Source organism: Ooceraea biroi, chromosome 11 (genome assembly GCF_003672135.1).
Source record: "Ooceraea biroi isolate clonal line C1 chromosome 11, Obir_v5.4, whole genome shotgun sequence".
Taxonomy (NCBI): domain Eukaryota; kingdom Metazoa; phylum Arthropoda; class Insecta; order Hymenoptera; family Formicidae; genus Ooceraea; species Ooceraea biroi.
Genome location: NC_039516.1, coordinates 10,297,396 through 10,317,459, shown reverse-complemented (window position 1 = coordinate 10,317,459; position 20,064 = coordinate 10,297,396). Strand labels below are relative to the sequence as shown.

The following is a 20,064-nucleotide window of genomic DNA, read 5'->3' as shown; positions in this document are numbered from 1 at the left end:
TCTCTTATTGCCGTTGTCGTTTCGCACCATTCGACTACTTTGACCTCCGACCTTCTGCCTCCGCCAGCGAGCTACGAGCACACGCACACGCATACGCAAGGGATACGAGCGCATCGCGCTCCCATACGAGGCGTTTCACAAGTTTCATCGCGGCGGCGATGTTGTGTTACGTCCGCGTGGCTCGATCTACTTGCAAAGTGGATTTCGCTTGGACGATATTTCCGATTCGACGTTTCGCCGCAACGATGGAATCGCTCGGAAATCCATTGAAAAGTCGCGGGAAGAAGGGTCCGGTCCGGTGAACGATTTATTCTTCTCGAATGGATATGTTTGGATTTTCGTCGGCGAATCTCGCGCGTGTACCGATGCGATCCGACAACTTCGCGTAAAAATTGATATGGAAACGGATAGCGCATCTAATATCTATGCCGCAACGTTGTCAAACCGGCACGCGAATCCGAAGGTTGATGACGATACGCGTGAAAAATTACCCGCGTAAACCGCTTTCAAGCAAGGCCGCACGAATTGTGTGTTAATGTCAGCTGTGATATAATTCATTGCCCGCTCAAGGCGAGAATAAGAAAGGATTTGAATGCACGGGAAAAACGTATCCGTGCGCATCCTCCGCGAGGATTTCGCGAGATGGTACAATGCTCCACTGCCGAGCGATTTCACGAATGACGCGCGCGTTAAAAATTAACGTGGAAGGCGTGTGATTCCACTTTACACGTGCCAAGTGCGGTAACTTTGCCCATATTCGTCAGCGATAGCTTGGGAATTAAGATTCGGCTCGACAAGATATAAATATAAAAAGCAGATAATCTAAATCCAAAATATAATCAACTTTGCGATACAGAACCAAAATATTTTTTTCTGCCGTGATTTATTCGCGATTTTTCCTTAACATGCGATAAAAAAGATTATAAAAGATTATGGGCAACATTTTGTCGAACCGAACTCGAGAGGAAAGAGCGAGAGAGAGCCGAGAGGCGCTTATTACGTAACTCTAAGCGCGCGATAGCATAAGATCCGTATAAAATTCACGAAGTAATCGTCGTCGTCGCGATGTTTAATGAGCCGCGCGAATGCATCGAATTATCTCGCGTGCTACTCGATATATTAACCGCTTCGCACCGCCCGTTATCGCACGTTATCGTACGCGCAAGCAGTCCGAGATAGTGTCGTTTAGCCAGTAGGAATAACAGATAATCGCGAAATTGAGCTCGCGGTCTGCCTGTGGATCGAGATTTCCCGTGAAAGTCTCACGGCATTGATATCCCACAAAGAGACACAGTTACACCGTGCACACGTACATTACAAACGATGAATATTTATGATTATTGTTCGACAGAAACGGTATTATTATCGCGACGCAGAACGTCGTAGAACCGCTCGAAACTACGTAGCTCTCGAAAATGAATATGCATAGGTGCCGATTTAACTCGCTAATTCTATTAGTATATTTAAAACGGGCTCCTCTTGCTTACGGAATTCCTTCCCGTTTCACAATTTCGTGCCGCGACGGTGAGGAGGGGGGAGGGAACGCGGTTTTCGGCGCCGCGGGACACTCGGTGGACGCTCGACGGGACGAAATGTAAAAAAGAAAAAAAAAAAGAGGAAGAAAAGGAGGATATCGCGATCGGACATCTCACGACGTTACCGAAGCTGGGCATTAGCATCGACGGCGGTTAGCGCCGCTGGTTTGGCACGGTCACGATGCGCCCGTAAAATTTACAGCGCCGTAAAGGCACGTCGCGCGTGCCGTCGACTCGACCGGCAGCCGCAGCCGCAGCCGCACGGACGTCGATGTCCTGTCGTAAAGAATTTTCCCAGCGCGCGTTGATATCCTAGTTTACGTCACGTTCCCTGTCGACGTTGCCCGCGAGCGTGCAGGACGGTCGTGCGCATTAACGAAAATCAATAACCGATAATTATGGTCGCCGTGGTGGCTTTTCTCTCGCCCTCGTCGCCGTCGTCGTCTTTGTCCCACGTTCGCCGCCGAGACGCCGAACGACTGCCACGGTGGGGGTTTCCCGCGGGAGGCGCATTTCTGCGGGAGAGAGCGAGAGAAAGAGAGAGGTTGGAAACGCGGTCACGACGACGACGACGCGCGGCGAGCGAAGAAAGCCAAGGCGACGCTATTTTTCCCGCACGAACGGACGGGTGGATGGACGTGTATGGACGGACGGACGGACGGACGGACGAGCGCAACACAGTTGCTGCGAGCGAGCGGACGAGAACGGCCGGCTGGCTCGGCGATAAGAGAGAGAGAGGACGGGCTTGGCAACGTCGGCAACGCGGCACCGGAGAGGATCTATATCCCGACTCGACTCGGTTCGGCTTCGGCAACGCTCGCCGCCTCGTCGCCGCGAGACCACGTGACTCGCGCAACGCGTTCTTCTATCTACTCGCTATCCGGTGGACATCGGCGGACGGATCTCGCCCGCCGTGTATCCGTGTGTCGGCTCTCCGCACGCCGCCGAGACGCGATGAAGAATCGACGCGACGATAGACGGAAACGCGAATTGGAGCTTCTGCAAACACCATGAGGACGGTTTTGCGAGACGCGCGACGAACCGCGCAAACATAATTCTCATTAACCTCATTGCGATGTAACAGAATAAATTAAAAAAAAAACAAGAAATTTGAAAGTCTAAATTTCCAATTTAATGTGGAATAAGATGCAAGATTAATGCGACGACAACTCGACGAAGCCTTTACTCTTTCAGGGAGCATGCGAACAATAGAACGTCGCTCTCGCTTAAGGGGGGAGCCTGCTTTAGAACGCTGAAAATAAGGTATATTTTACGAATTGTTTTTGGAGAAACTATACAGCGGATCATTATAAAACTTTGATGCATTTATTAGTACATGTTTAAAGATAAAAAAAATTATTTTTTTATTTGAATATATCGCTTGTAGAGGTAGGTCGTCCTGAAGAAATCTTAGTGCAGCCTCGTCGCCGCGAGACCACGTGATTCACGCAACGCGTTCTTCTATCTACTCGCTATCCGGTGGACATCGGCGGACGGATCTCGCCCGCCGTGTATCCGTGTGTCGGCTCTCCGCACGCCGCCGAGACGCGATGAAGAATCGACGCGACGATAGACGGAAACGCGAATTGGAGCTTCTGCAAACACCATGAGGACGGTTTTGCGAGAGACGCGCGACGAACCGCGCAAACATAATTCTCATTAACCTCAGTGCGATGTAACAGAATAAATTAAAAAAAAAACAAGAAATTTGAAAGTCTAAATTTCCAATTTAATGTGGAATAAGATGCAAGATTAATGCGACGACAACTCGACGAAGCCTTTACTCTTTCAGGGAGCATGCGAACAATAGAACGTCGCTCTCGCTTAAGGGGGGAGCCTGCTTTAGAACGCTGAAAATAAGGTATATTTTACGAATTGCTTTTGGAGAAACTATACAGCGGATCATTATAAAACTTTGATGCATTTATTAGTACATGTTTAAAGATAAAAAAATTATTTTTTGATTTGAATATATCGCTTGTAGAGGTAGGTCGTCCTGGAGAAATCTTAGTGCAGCCTCGTCGCCGCGAGACCACGTGACTCACGCAACGCGTTCTTCTATCTACTCGCTATCCGGTGGACATCGGCGGACGGATCTCGCCCGCCGTGTATCCGTGTGTCGGCTCTCCGCACGCCGCCGAGACGCGATGAAGAATCGACGCGACGATAGACGGAAACGCGAATTGGAGCTTCTGCAAACACCATGAGGACGGTTTTGCGAGAGACGCGCGACGAACCGCGCAAACATAATTCTCATTAACCTCATTGCGATGTAACAGAATAAATTAAAAAAAAAACAAGAAATTTGAAAGTCTAAATTTCCAATTTAATGTGGAATAAGATGCAAGATTAATGCGACGACAACTCGACACCAGAAGCCTAAACTCTTCCAGGGAGCTGCAGAAAAAAAAAAAAAAAAAAAAAAAAAAAAAAAAAAAAAAAAAAAAAAAAAAAAGAATGCCGAACAATAGAACGTTCGCTCTCGCTTAAGGGGGGAGCCTGCTTTAGAACGCTGAAAATAAGGAATATTTACAATGCTTTTGGAGAAACAAAAAAAAAAAAAAAAAAAAAAAAAAAAAAAAAAAAAAACAATAATTATAAAAATTAGAATGCATTTATTAAGACATGTTTAAAGTAAAAAAATATATTTTACGAATTGTTTTGGAGAAACTATACAGCGGATCATTATAAAACTTTGATGCATTTATTAGTACATGTTTAAAGATAAAAAAATTATTTTTTGATTTGAATATATCGCTTGTAGAGGTAGGTCGTCCTGGAGAAATCTTAGTGCAGCCTCGTCGCCGCGAGACCACGTGACTCACGCAACGCGTTCTTCTATCTACTCGCTATCCGGTGGACATCGGCGGACGGATCTCGCCCGCCGTGTATCCGTGTGTCGGCTCTCCGCACGCCGCCGAGACGCGATGAAGAATCGACGCGACGATAGACGGAAACGCGAATTGGAGCTTCTGCAAACACCATGAGGACGGTTTTGCGAGACGCGCGACGAACCGCGCAAACATAATTCTCATTAACCTCATTGCGATGTAACAGAATAAATTAAAAAAAAAAACAAGAAATTTGAAAGTCTAAATTTCCAATTTAATGTGGAATAAGATGCAAGATTAATGCGACGACAACTCGACGAAGCCTTTACTCTTTCAGGGAGCATGCGAACAATAGAACGTCGCTCTCGCTTAAGGGGGGAGCCTGCTTTAGAACGCTGAAAATAAGGTATATTTTACGAATTGTTTTTGGAGAAACTATACAGCGGATCATTATAAAACTTTGATGCATTTATTAGTACATGTTTAAAGATAAAAAAAATTATTTTTTTATTTGAATATATCGCTTGTAGAGGTAGGTCGTCCTGGAGAAATCTTAGTGCAGCCTCGTCGCCGCGAGACCACGTGACTCACGCAACGCGTTCTTCTATCTACTCGCTATCCGGTGGACATCGGCGGACGGATCTCGCCCGCCGTGTATCCGTGTGTCGGCTCTCCGCACGCCGCCGAGACGCGATGAAGAATCGACGCGACGATAGACGGAAACGCGAATTGGAGCTTCTGCAAACACCATGAGGACGGTTTTGCGAGACGCGCGACGAACCGCGCAAACATAATTCTCATTAACCTCATTGCGATGTAACAGAATAAATTAAAAAAAAAAACAAGAAATTTGAAAGTCTAAATTTCCAATTTAATGTGGAATAAGATGCAAGATTAATGCGACGACAACTCGACGAAGCCTTTACTCTTTCAGGGAGCATGCGAACAATAGAACGTCGCTCTCGCTTAAGGGGGGAGCCTGCTTTAGAACGCTGAAAATAAGGTATATTTTACGAATTGTTTTAGAGAAACTATACAGCGGATCATTATAAAACTTTGATGCATTTATTAGTACATGTTTAAAGATAAAAAAAATTATTTTTTATTTGAATATATCGCTTGTAGAGGTAGGTCGTCCTGGAGAAATCTTAGTGCAGCCTCGTCGCCGCGAGACCACGTGACTCACGCAACGCGTTCTTCTATCTACTCGCTATCCGGTGGACATCGGCGGACGGATCTCGCCCGCCGTGTATCCGTGTGTCGGCTCTCCGCACGCCGCCGAGACGCGATGAAGAATCGACGCGACGATAGACGGAAACGCGAATTGGAGCTTCTGCAAACACCATGAGGACGGTTTTGCGAGAGACGCGCGACGAACCGCGCAAACATAATTCTCATTAACCTCATTGCGATGTAACAGAATAAATTAAAAAAAAAAACAAGAAATTTGAAAGTCTAAATTTCCAATTTAATGTGGAATAAGATGCAAGATTAATGCGACGACAACTCGACGAAGCCTTTACTCTTTCAGGGAGCATGCGAACAATAGAACGTCGCTCTCGCTTAAGGGGGGAGCCTGCTTTAGAACGCTGAAAATAAGGTATATTTTACGAATTGTTTTTGGAGAAACTATACAGCGGATCATTATAAAACTTTGATGCATTTATTAGTACATGTTTAAAGATAAAAAAAATTATTTTTTGATTTGAATATATCGCTTGTAGAGGTAGGTCGTCCTGGAGAAATCTTAGTGCAGCCGCGTCGCCGGCATTGCAAATTGGTGAGCATTCTCCTGCCTCCAAATTTCGTCTAAACTGAAAAATTGAAATATGTTCTCGTTATTTATGAATTCCCATCGTCGATGAACCAAAGAGAGAAGAAAAAAGTTGAAAAGTGTCAAAATGGTGGAGCTTAGAACACAAAAGTACGATTTTTAGGCAAAGGTTTTGAACTTTTTCATGCAAAAGTAATTGTTTAACTTAATGTTTTTATGAATATTAAAGGTTCATCGACGATGGGAATTCATAAATAACGAGAAAATATTTCAATTTTTCAGTTTGGATGAAATTTGGAGGCAGGAGAATGCTCACCAATTTACAATGCCGGCTGCACTAAGATGCCTCCGGGACGACCTCTACAGGCGATATATTCAAATAAAAAAATAATTTTTTTTATCTTTAAACATGTACTAATAAATGCATCAAAGTTTTATAATGATCCGCTGTATAGTTTCTCCAAAAAAATTCGTAAAATTATACCTTATCTTCAACGTTCTAAAGCAGGCTCCCCCCTTAATCCAAAGACGCGTGCGAGTCCGCAGCTAGGGAATTTTATCCCATAGCTCAAATTACCGCAGCATCTAATACCAACATTATGGTCGGCCGTTACATGCGCGGCGAGAGAATAGCGACCGATGAAACTCCGATCGCGGGTGCTTCCCAGAACTCGGGACGCAGGATACCCCATCGTCACAATGTTGAGAATCGGGTTTTTTGGCACACCCTGTACCCGTCCTCCTGCGCCCGTCCCATCCCGACCCGCGATGGGGAGACTGTTTAGTAGTCGCGGCGGTTACTCGCGCACTGTCGCTGAATCGGCGGCGGAATCGGTTACACGGCGCCTACCGCCGTGAAGTAAGCCAAGTTTCTATTTCGCTACCGTGCGCGACGTTTCGCGAACGCGCGTGCAGCGCGCGACAGTGACGCATTGCGTACGGCATTGGTCGGTGCGCCGCACTTGCCGTGCCGTGCCGCGCGCGCGATACCGATCGCGAGAATCTTTCCGGTGTGAGGTCGCGTCGAGAACGCGTCACGATGGAAATTAACGTCGCAATTAAACGTTTTTATCCCCTCCTTTCCGCTCGATCATTTGATATGGAGTCACTCCGGTACTCCGCTTGCCGATCTTCTTTGGCCATGTTGGCTGAATGAAAACACTCGCTGATCGCTTATCGGATCTCGCTAGGGAAAGTAAACCGTCACGATCGTTATCAGACGTACGTAAAAGCATGCGAAATCGGCCACGTTCCATCAGTCTGTCGTCGCGTTCGCGGAACCCTCGACGATGCAATAGCGATGGAAAGAGCAACAGGAGAAACCGACTCCGTTCACCTGTGTGAAGTTGGCCCCCCAACTTGCGAAAAAATATGATTCTTTTAATGCATTCGTTTGCTCATCGTTTGCTCACTTCCAGAAAAAAAGTTATAAACAAAAAATCAAATTTGTACTAGCCCCCCATTTTCGACAAAACTGATTTCTAATAGGCCTAATCGAAAGATTTTCGTTTGCTCAGCCCTTCTTCATACTTGCGTTAAAAATCGGTCAAGTGACTGAAAAATGGCAGCTTTCCGAAAATAATTATATATATGTATGTACACACACGCACGCGCACGCATATATATGTATATTATATTATATAATTTATATTATATATTATAATTGATTTTTACATCAATAAATAAAAAATAAATAATAAATAATAATAATAATAATTAATAAATTGATTCAAATGACGGTTGTTAACGAACAAATAAACATACCTACACAAAGTTTGTTTAATGCAAGTTTTTAAATGCACTTTAAAGAATAAAATAAGCGTCAGAAATTTAACAAATATACATAATTTAATCAGATATTGTTGTTAAGAAACCTTGCTTTTGTTTGCCACGATTCGGGAAGAAAAGTTGGAATTTTATAATTCTGAAAAAAATTTAATAACTTTTGAACCACAGGTGAGCAAACGAAAAATCCGATAGTTTTGCAACGAGCAAACGAAAATCTACCGTAATATGTAGCGTCAGATTCGTAATTCGCGGCTGGGCTAACTTGCGGTGGACATATACTCCATTCAAAGTTTCATTGTTAATAACTTTTGAACCAGAGGTGAGCAAATGAAAACTCCGCCAGTTTTGAAACGAGCAACCGAAAATCTTTCGATTAGGCCTATTAGAAATCAGTTTTGTCGAAAATGGGGGGCTAGTACAAATTTGATTTTTTGTTTATAACTTTTTTTCTGGAAGTGAGCAAACGATGAGCAAACGAATGCATTAAAAGAATCATATTTTTTCGCAAGTTGGGGGGCCAACTTCACACGGGTACTCCGTTCGCCAAGTTCTTCATCATATATCAGGACGTTACAGTTCGAGTTTTTTTGTTCGGTTTCGTTTTACGTTTCGAGCCGTGCCGCTATTGCGTCGCGCGTCCGGTATAAAACCGGTGGGCAGCGATCGGTGTCGGCGCGCAAAAGCGGTCTCGCAGCCGCGTGCGCTCACGCAAAAATGCAGCTCCCGCGCGGGCTGCTGCGTTCATTTTGCAACGCGCGCCTCGTCCCTGCCTCTCTTTCTCTCTCTTCCTCTCTCGCTCCTGCCTGCCGGTGACTCAGTGCGAGCTGAATTCGAACTTCTGCCGTGCGCACATTCTGTCGCGAAACCTACTCATACGCGCCTTCGGCCGACGACTTGTTTCACGCGCGACTGAATGCGAGAACGCGAACAAGTTCAGATTGTAAAGGAGCACGTATCTGAGGAACGAGTGCGAAGGAGAATGCGCTGAACAATCAATCCGATTTGTCCATGATTTATTTAACCGGAACAAATATGCATCGAGCATGTTAACGATGATGTTAATATAATTTTCCGACTAATAAATGTACAAAGAAAGATAATTGTCTCGTTAAATTATTCTTTCCCTCCCTCTAATGTCTCCATTTACAACGGTTAACGACTACCAGATACCTACGCTTCTATTTATCGCGTAATTCCATCGTGCTTGAAACGCACGGCATCGATCTCTTCGCCGGACGCAGTCGCAGATATCCGAAACCTTATCGTCGCGCGCGTTGCGACGAATTAGAATGTCGCGTCATCGGTCTGAGTTGGGTCTTTATCCAGAGTTGTCCCAGACAGACGTCGCTCTCCCAACTTTTCCCTCCTGCTATTGCGAATTGCGAACGAGTTGATTTCCAATAATCACAAATAATCGCGATAATCAAGAATAACTAATCTATTTTGCGAATTAACATATATATAAAGGAGAATCCCCTATTATGAGATATGCTCCTAATATGAGATAATGGGGTTTCTGCTAAACTAGTGAGCACCATCTGTTAGTTCCACCATGAACTTATTACTCTTGGTGTAAAATATATTTAGTGAAAAATTCATTGTTCGTTATTGCGTTTAGCTTTTGCAAGAAACGGTTTGTGAAATTGTGAACATGTCAAAGGAACTTGAGGTAAGTCTTTAAACCTTGTTTATTATATAATAAAGAAATGGTTGGCAATAAATTCAGTATGCAATGATAGAGTAGAATCGTAGTAACAGGAAAATACGCAATTTGTTGAATTGATCAATTGTAGAGGTTAGATTTCATGATCGCGGAACCGCTAGGCGCGTGGCTCGTATAATGAGATATTCAGGGTACTCTTAATATGAGATAATTATTGCTCGAATATGAAGAGTATGTAGTGTAATAAAAAGAAAGAAAATACTACTTAAGGTTAAAGAAACGTTAATACGAATTTATATTACGAATTTTTGTGTATTTAAGTTTTATAGAATCTGACTATGGAGGTTAGAGAAACGAGGATGCGTCGACAGTGGAATCGTGAAGATTTGGCGAAGGCTGTGGCAGCAGTATTTTTATAAAACTATCTAATAACGTTTTTTAATTGCAATACTGATGTATTTTGCACTTTTAACACCGATTTCTCGAGGTATCTTATATTAGGAGCACACTTTCTCGATCCTGCGTAAAGTTTTTTCAAATTTTTTTAATTTTCAGAAAAAATAATATTTAAATTAGATTTTTCATTTGACCAACCTAAAGCTTATTAAATTCTCTTCAAGATAACGTATTAAATTTTTAAATTCTGCCTATAGATTTCCTTACATTCGGCAAAATCGATATGGTACCTCATAATCGGGGACTTTCCTCTATATATAATTAACAAACTTTTATACATTAGATTAGACCAACAGAAGCAGTGAGAGAACGAATGAGAGAGAGAGAGAGAGGGAGGTAGGGTAAATGCAGAGTTAAAAAATTTTTAGAAAATGAGAAATCTCGAAAGTCGATTTGAGATGTCGCAGGAAGAATGAGAGCCTCTTCGAGAACGTAGATTCTTTTCTTCCCATATTCTCGAATACGGTAATTCTATAGCTTCATACCGGTAAGTCCACATATAACTGCAGCACGAGCGATCGCGAGCGAGATGCAACTGCGCTCTCGCGTCGTTGCGCAAGTTTCTTATCGCAACACGTTTTCCACGCGTAACGTTCTCGTTCTCTCCCGTCGTTACTTAATATTTTATACCCTCCTCTTCCTGTTGCCCCCTTCTCCCTCCCCCGTCCGGGAGAGAATCCTTCTCTATCCGCGGGAGTATCTCGCGGCGAAAAGTTTATCGATAATTTAACGCACTACCGCGGAGCGTAGTCCATTAACGGCGACGGCGACGGTGGTTAGGTAGCCGAGAGCGATGCGTTATATCTATACACGCGACCGGTAAACGAGACGCCATAAGCGTCTTAAGTTATCGGCCGAAGTGGCTCCGTGACGCGCGAGGGATTTTATTGGTGAAAAATGCGAACGTCGCCGCGCGCGATGTTAGACATCGGCGGAATTACGAGGGACAGTGCGGAGACGTTAACTATCCGGTATGAACACGTTCAGTTTTTTTCGGAGTTTCGAGTAAATTAAAGTTCCACTTCATTCGCGTTAAAAAAAAGGAGAGAAAAAGAGAGAGAAAGAGAAAGGGAGAAAAGAACGAAAAAACAAATCGAGGGCATCTCATCAGATCAGTAAGATCACGCGATTATCTGGCCACATGTATTTCCGCACTAATTGTCGCCGCGACGGATTTTATCGCGCGTACGAGCGATTAAGTTTTACTTCGCGTACAATTAGCGCTCTGCGAAAATCGCGCGGGACGCGAAGATTAATCAAATCGCGCAGCATCGAGAAATATTATACGAAATAACGTCGTACGAGGCTGCAGGAGCAACGAAATAATACACGCGCGTAACGATAAACGACGAGCAGCCATGAAACGATTAAGCACACCGACGACGACATACCAATATACCCAATCAATTTCTCGTTTCTCGTATTACGTATAATCGCCGCCGTACGTGCACGTAATAACGGCGCACATTGTGCTCGCCGAACGGCCGTATCCCGCCGCGCGCGCGCGCGTGCTATTTCCTCCCCTGTTATCCGTGGCCCGCGAAAAACCCCCCGTCCCGCCCGTTATTAGCGACCCACGTCGGGACCCACGAAGCTGCGAAGGATAGTCGACGGTCATGATAGCGGCGGCAACGGATACTTAAGCGTCTGCGAGGGAGGGGCCCGTCGTCGTACGGGATACAACGAAGGTATATATCTACCATCCAGGTATAGATGTTGATGGGGGAGGAAAGGGAGCAGGGGGACCGAGGGGATCGGCAGCTTCGGTGGAAACTGCGTGGAAGGCGCCCGGGGAGGATGCGAGAGGTGGCCCCCATCGAAAAAGGAGCAGTCGGCGGGAACGGGGTTCTCAAAGGATGCCTGCGCTCTCTTTCCTTCCCTCCCTCTCTGCCTTATTCTTTCTCCCTTTCTCTTTTTCTTTCTCGCGCTCTCTCTCCTTGAGCCTAAATATAACGGCCAGTCAAGTGCAATTCCTTTCTTCGATCGTTCCACGCGCCATATTGGGCACGCACGTGGAATCGCGACAGGTCGGCGCTGCGTTGGGACACCCTGTATACCTGGATGATGCCGAGAGTGAAAGTATCGACAGCGAATGATCGATTTGCTTTTCGGTATTATTGACGTTAGCCAAATGCATCGAGGACCCCGCAGATCCCTCGGTGCTCGACGAAGGATTCTTCAAGACCGATTTACCGATTATTGGAGAAACAATTTTGGCAAGAGGCTGATATATTGCGTTACTTTTTTTAAGAATGTGTTGCTTGAAACATTAATTCAAATATAATGCTTCGAATGCCAACTGAGAGTTTTTATTTACGAGTCCAGTTTTCTTTGTGTTAGAACTACCGATGGGATTCGCCGCGTTAGTAGATTACAGCCTTATCGGTTTGCATTTTAATTATCGCGATGGAGGAATGTACCCGGATCCCATTTCTCGCGCCGTAAAACCCCCCTTAGGAACCGGGTTACGCGAGGAGCAGCGCTTCTCGGGGATTTTAGAGCGTAGCACCGAGCGGCAGAGCTGACTGTCCTACTTCCCGTTGTTCAAACGCTGACATAATTTCTCCTGTTTTATAATAAATGTTACCCAGTTCTCGTTTCCTCGCGCCGAATCGACCTACGGTCAAACGCGACTCGATTGAGTCGCATGCGCGCCGCGATTCTCGAAATTGAGAGGCGGCATCGCCTGACGTCACCGGGATCTCTGACGTAGCTGCAACGACGGTACGAAACCGTCGGCGTGGGGCCGACCAGGTCAGGACATTAGTCCAAATAACTAAAAACATCCGAGCAACCCGCTGGTGGACAATAGACGTCCATATATAACGGGGACCTTAAAAGAGCGCACGACGCGCCCCGTACCCCGCCGATCCCCCTGTTCCAAATTACGTCGTCTGACATTTCACGACGCGGAGGAAGGAGTATGCGACTCGAGAGGGTATTTCGGTTTCAAGAGCTGCATACGTCCCGAACGAGATCCTTGAGTGGCGAAACTGCGTCTCCGAATGCGGTGCGTTTGAAGGTGTGACATGAACGGCTGCAAGTGCCGCAATGTGTGTGTGTACAGTGCATTTTTTTGTTACTTTATTACTAAGAGAGGAGAAACTCTCTTCTGTGCGAGAAGCACTGTGCGATCTCACGTTACCGAAGAATTATTCTCTCATTAAAGAAGGCTCCGCGCCAAGTTCCAGAAGTGGAAATAAAATTTCGCTAATTATGGAAGTTGTGAAACGCTAGTTATAAAAATTCATGAACTACAAGGTAAACATAGTGAAGAGAGAGAGTGTGTATCTGTGTATCCTTTCCAGATAAGTCGAATGTTTCCTAAAAGAGCTAATAGTTATCCGAGATATTTATTCTCGGCACTTGCAGGATTTCTATGTCAGGTCTTCATTAATAGCGCATTCGACCGAGATGATACGAGCGATTAAATCCAGACAAACTCAATTTCCACGTGGACTTGTCTTCAATAAGCTAATTATTATGTGTCTCCGTAAACTGTTATATTCCTGGTTATACTCCAGCTTTATGAAAGTACAAATATGATATGTATTATTCTTTGTATGATTGTGTATTCCTCCTATCGACGAACTCCGATACATTCATATATAATTTATCATTATATAAAGTATATATTAAGGGGGGAGGAGCCTGCTTTAGAACGTTGAAAATAAGGTATAATTCTACGAATTTTTTTGGAGAAACTATACAGCGGATCATTATAAAACTTGGATGCATTTATTAGTACATGTTTAAAGATAAAAAAAATTATTTTTTTATTTGAATATATCGCCTGTAGAGGTCGTCCTGGAGGCATCTTAGTGCAGCCGGCATTGTAAATTGGTGAGCATTCTCCTGCCTCCAAATTTCATCCAAACTGAAAAATTGAAATATTTTCTCGTTATTTATGAATTCCCATCGTCGATGAACCTTTAATATTCATAAAAACATTAAGTTAAACAATTACTTTTGCATGAAAAAGTTCAAAACCTTTGCCTAAAAATCGTACTTTTGTGTTCTAAGCTCCACCATTTTGGCACTTTTCAACTTTTTTCTTCTCTCTTTGGTTCATCGACGATGGGAATTCATAAATAACGAGAACATCTTTCAATTTTTCAGTTTAGACGAAATTTGGAGGCAGGAGAATGCTCACCAATTTGCAATGCCGGCGACGCGGCTGCACTAAGATTTCTCCAGGACAACCTACCTCTACAAGCGATATATTCAAATAAAAAAATAATTTTTTTATCTTTAAACATGTACTAATAAATGCATAAAAGTTTTATAATGATCCGCTGTATAGTTTCTCCAAAAAAATTCGTACAATTATACCTTATTTTCAGCGTTCTAAAGCAGGCTCCCCCCTTAAGAAGCAAAATTGAAAAACATTTTCAATTTGACATTTTATGGTTGACGTTTTATCCGGGAGTGGAATGTTAACGTTACGATGCATAATTAATGCGACCTCGTATAAACACTGGATTCACTCGCTCTTAAATTAATCAAAGCCGTGGTCGAAAGTTACCGCGAGTAAAGCTGCAATTAAATCGGCCAATTTGAAAATATTACGAACAATTACTGCCAAAATGACATGTATTATTACTCTTCATTGATCGCGGCGGAGGACTGTGCACGACGTTATATCCCGAAATATAAATGAAGAACGTCATTCGAGAAAAAGAAAAAAACAATCGCTCGAGGAGTCGAACCATCGCAAAATCTCAAACTCTTACATTCGCTTTATCGGAACTTCAATACGTACGTGACAGTCACTTCTCTACGGTAAAATGTTGAAACATTTACATTTTTTAACCCGTTTATCATCCTGAGAGTGACATTCCGCGACGGGTATTGCGTACACTCGCTCGACCCGTTCTCACGCGCGAAGGATAATCCGCGACGGAAAATATGCGGCTCAACGACGGCAACCCCGTCTGTTATCCCGAAAATTACTGCCTCGCATCTCGATTCCAAAGTGACCGATTTAATCCCGGTGGACGGCGCGGAAGGCCCGCCCGCGCGACAAACGATACTCGCGGCCGAGACAAATGGATCGGCGGCAGACTTACCCTGCATCTTCAGTGGCAGCAACGGACATGTGCCTCCTCTCATCGAGGGTGGGCGCGGCGTCGGATCGCCGAGGGAGATCCGTGATAATGAATTGAGAGTCACGCGTGCACGCGAGAGACGGTCTCTCTCCTTCTCTCTCCGTTTTCCTCTTGCTTCTTGGTGCGCGTGGGCACCGACCGCGCGCGCGGTTGCACTAATAGAACCTCACCACCACACACCGTCGATATCACCACCGAGCGACGACTCCGCGGTCGTTAACCATCACCATACGCGGCACCGGTATCACAGAGAGAGATCGACACGCTGGTCGGTCGCGTCGCGGCGATAAAGGTCGGATGAAACGCGAAGAAACGAAAACAGTCGCTACTGTTTTCCGCTTCGGAATCCGCGTCGTTCGTCGCGCGCGAGTACCCGGAGTTCGTGGCGCGACGCGGGGCACACCGTGAGAGAAGCGCACACACGTACACACGCCGTACGCGCGCGCGCTCAGTGTGCCCGTCAGGAGCCCCCGCTCGCGCGGCTACCTCGGGCCGACTACCGCGAGTGAGACGACGCGCGCGCTGATATCGTCCTCGCGAGTCGCGGGCGCCGGGACGATCAATCGCCGCCGCCGATTAGCCGACGGAACTCGACGTGGACGAGGCTCGACGGGTCGGTAACCGCATCGTCCTTCCGCCGACGGTTTTCAGCCGCCCTCCCGAGCTCGACGACGACATTCGACACAGCCCGCGCCACGTCGCTCCTCTCCTCTTCCTTTCCCCTTTCTCTCTCTTTCTTCGAGGAACGCGCGCGCTCTCGGCAGGTGCAGGCGAGCACCTCCGCGCCGATCCGCTCGCGACGCGAATTTCGTGCGCCCGTCGGCCTCGTCTTGGACCAGCGAGCGAGCGACGGGAGCGTCCCTTCCCCGAAGCTACCTTTCCGCGTCCTTTGTTCCTCGGAGCGGACTTGGCGCGATCTTCTCGGGAGCGCTTCGAGTCCGCGAGCTAGATTGTCCTCGTCCTTTCAAGCTTCTGCTGGCGGCAAGCCGTGCCGGACCTTCCACGCTTTATGTTGACGAAGTTTCGTTGCTGCCCGAAGGTTCCCTCGACCCCTCCGATGCGCGTGGAGTTGGCCGGGTTTTGCGTCGGGTAGGTCGCGATCTCGATAAGCGCCGGCCGATCCTGGAAAACGATAACAACAAACGGGTGAGTGAGAGTGACAGTCTGTCGAGTGGGGAAGGGCGGGCGGGTGAGAGGGGCGGAAATATACTGCCGCGTTACGGAACTGCGTCCACGTAACGCGCTAATGAGACGCGAGACGGGCGAAAAAAATTACACCGCGCGTTACGTAGAGCGAGTGTGCGCGCTCAGCTCACGCTCAACGTGCGACGAGCCCGTAAACGCGCGACGTGTCGTCCCTATCGCTCGTCGATGAGGTAATTGACAGAGTCATTAGCGGACAAGTGGTTACCGATGCCCTCGTTGGAGTGATACCGAGACGATAGGATTTGAAAGAGGAGCTACACTCTTTTTTTTCAACCATGTAAACATGGTAATTATTACTGCAATCGTCAACACTAGTTGATTGATTCAGCAAATTAATTGGTTATTATCATTTTATTATCATGATAATAAAAGTGATGATACATCTTGTCACATTTGTGCTATCAATGTAATTGTTTTTATGCCTATTTTCGATGATAATAATAATGGAACGCACATTTAAACAAGCTGTCGTTATTAATTGCCGGATATGCTATAAAGACGATTGCTTAAAATTGTCTGTCGCAAAAAGACCGTGAAAGTAGTTTGCAGGAAATGAATGTTGTATATCCTTAAAAACGACATCATTAGTTTCTGCCGCAGTGACCGTGAAAGGAAAAACGACAAAGAGGGGTGGATCCTTACCCCGCTACGCCAGAACAATGTCGCCATTGTGGCGTCTTGTAGCGGGATAACGCGACAGGCGTTTATTACTCGCGGGATTGCGCGGGTAATAATATTGTGCACTAGAAACACAGTTCGGTTCGCTGGAAGGCCGTGTCGTTTGTGTCCGTCGTTACGTTCCGCGGAAATATTTTAATCGTCGCGCGTATCGCGGGGACCGTTTCGCGTGAACTTCGTCCGCTTCGTTCACACTTGCGTGCGCATACTCTCTGAATAACTTATCACATGTACCTAAACTCGCGCACGGTTAAAGATTCCCTGGTTTCCGCGATGTAATACGTTCTTTTCACGACCGCTCGTCGTCAGATAAACATCTACGCTTATTATTATTCGACGTAGATTCACTGAGAAAAATGATTTGATTGTATCAACAAGACGTATCTGATAGAATGCATTTTGGTTAAGGGGAAGCTGGGGTTGCTAGTGAACTATTTTTTCACTATAGCGATGGTAATTGCAGTTTCGAAAATTCTCTTTATTGCTTATGCAGAATAAAAAATCCTTTTCCACAAATGAAGTATAGAGAGAAAGAAAGCCCGCTCTACAGGACTTTATATTCAAAATGGAAAAAAGTTAGAAAAGACAAATGCAAGTTTTTAACTTTTTTCCATTTTGAGTAGAAAGTCCTGTAGAGCGGACTCTCTTTCTATCTATACTTCATTTGTGGAAAAGGATTTTTTATTCTGCACAAGCAATAAAGAGAATTTTCGAAACTGCAATTACCATCGCTATAGTGAAAAAATAGTTCACTAGCAACTCCAACTTCCCCTTAAACTAACCAAGAATTTCTAGTTATCACGATAGGACTGGATATTTTATAACTAGAACGTTTGATAGACTGTACTATAAGAATTTGGTTAGTATTTTCCAGTTGGATCTATAAAACTTCTAGTTATATTACACTAGACATAAGAACAAACGAAGATGCAATCAGAATTCTGGTTAATCGCAGAGCACTCCAGCAGCATTCTATTGTTTCGTGTCGTGCGTGTGATGCATGTTCGGGAAACGGATCGGTACGGACGGCACGTTTTCCTCCTGTAGTGAAATGAAATTAGCTAGTGGAATGGCTGCGAAGTGATGGCGGATGAAAAAACGTGTTCTCTTCTTATATTTGTTTATACAGGGTGTCCCGTAATAATCGCCTAACCTCTCGTATGCCAATAGAGCAGATCGAGATGAAGAGAAAAGTCCCATACCATTTTGTGATATTCGCAATAATAATCCTATACCTCGAGCGGCTCGGCACTCGCTTCCGCGCGCTCTGGATTCGCTTGACTTTAATATGCAATATTTCGATTATTATTGCGAATATCGCAAAATGATATGGGACTTTTCTGTTCATCTCGATCTGCTCTATTGGCATGCGAGAGGTTAGGCGATTATTACGGGACATCCTGTATAAATATCAACATGATATTTCATTTACAGCAATCCAAGAAAACTCACGGTAATGAAACAGAAAAACGTTTCTTTTCACTAAACAGTCATGTTAATTTAACTAAATACATTTAGTATTATTATCAAGAAAATCTGGTAAATTTAACAGGAAGGAATTAATCATGCTCATCTGGTAATTCCTAAAGGAATTCTGATTCGTCCATTTTCCAACAGACAAACTGGTTGAACCTACCAGATTTCTAATTAATGTAACCAGATTTTTTTTCAGTGTTGTTTAAAAACTCACAAAGCGCGCTTCAAGTTGCTCGATCGGCCATTATTTACGAGCGCAATCCGTCGTCCACGAAATCGCGAACACCTTCGTGGAAACCGGTCTCCCCCGGCCTCCTCGCCCCCGCCCCTCTTCCGTTTTCGGGCGCGACGGAGCGCGCGCGAGGTTAGGCGCATCCGCGACTAATGGCGGGTTTCGAAATTGCCTCCCCGCGGCACACACAACGCACAACTGTCGCCGGTCGCCGTGGCACCGCGGCGTAACCTCGCGCGTCACATGGCGGCGTCGCGCTTGACGGAGACGCGCTGCCATTAATACAATAGCCCCGGAGTGCGTGCATGCGCGGCGCATGTCCGCGCGGCCCATTCTCCGGCTTCCGAAACATATGTAGACCGTGGGCGCGTTTAGGAAAACTCGGCGAGATCGATATCGCCGTCGGCCGCCGACGTTGACGACGACGACGACGAGGACAGGACAGCGGCGGCGGCGGCGGTACTCCGTCGCGAATCTATCTACGCGTTTATCACCGCCGGAGTGCCGCGCTGCGAAGATAGCCGATTCAGAATCGATCTCTCGCGTTAATCAAAATGGCGGGACGCGACAGCCTTCCAGCCTTCAATTGTTTATCGTTAAACGGATTTCAGATAAATTGAAAATGTCGCAAAATTTCATCTCCAAGCCACATAAATCTTAAATTTTATTGTCGTTAACCCTCTTACGTCGAGTTGAGTTTTCTCCACGTCGCGTCGATACGATCAGGGTCAAGGTAGCCTGTCTTTGACAGATAACTTCGCGTCTTCAGTTCGGAGAATTTCTCTCTTGAAAAAGCGTTTCGCTCTTGCGAGACTTGAATTGCGCTGCTCGAGGCTCGAATAGATATTTCAAAGTATCGATCGCGGTGCACAAAACCCGCCGTTCCGCACTGCTCGCGATACACACTGAGTCATCGAGCGGCGATTGCGAAAATCACTAACACACGGTCACGCGCCGTGAATTTAGAGGACGCGACGTGGTGATTGGCCCGCGCGTTTTTTCTCGGCTTCGCGCGTACTTGAACACGCCTCGTTGAATTACGCGTCAAATTGCGTCAAACGTAATTAATTAATTCAGACGGTCGCGCTAAAACGAGCGCTCGCCGAGCGATCGTCCATCATCGTTTTCTGATCTTCACCAAAAACAAACATAACTGCCTCGCTTTAGGGTACTTACGTCACGCGAGAAGCGCGGCCCAACTGCAAGCGCCCATTTTTTTACCCCAAAGTGCATTATCCGAGTAAAACAATTTTCATTTTTAAATGGTAATCGCGTGATAAAATAATACACATATATAATGGCAGGTTTACGTTATCG

The 20,064-nt window shown here is 45.5% G+C and overlaps 1 protein-coding gene and 2 long non-coding RNA genes across 4 annotated transcripts in view; 2 read left to right on the top strand and 1 right to left on the bottom strand.

Moving 5' to 3' along the window:
- LOC105285307 (nuclear receptor coactivator 2) overlaps positions 1-20,064 on the bottom strand; it is a 135,064-nt gene that overhangs the window by 110,718 nt on the left and 4,282 nt on the right. For both annotated transcript variants that reach the window (XM_026973779.1, XM_026973778.1), the window contains exon 2: positions 15,117-16,277. In XM_026973779.1, coding sequence (XP_026829580.1) covers positions 15,117-15,145 — 29 coding nt within the window. In that variant the 5' untranslated portion in view covers positions 15,146-16,277. The remainder of the gene's footprint in view (positions 1-15,116; positions 16,278-20,064) is intronic.
- On the top strand, positions 296-3,715 carry LOC113562945. Its single transcript, XR_003407269.1, has 3 exons — positions 296-2,798; positions 2,923-3,396; positions 3,520-3,715. It is a non-coding gene; the product is annotated as an uncharacterized LOC113562945 (long non-coding RNA).
- On the top strand, positions 4,268-6,123 carry LOC113562944. The gene is made up of 3 exons (XR_003407268.1): positions 4,268-5,369; positions 5,492-5,966; positions 6,091-6,123. It is a non-coding gene; the product is annotated as an uncharacterized LOC113562944 (long non-coding RNA).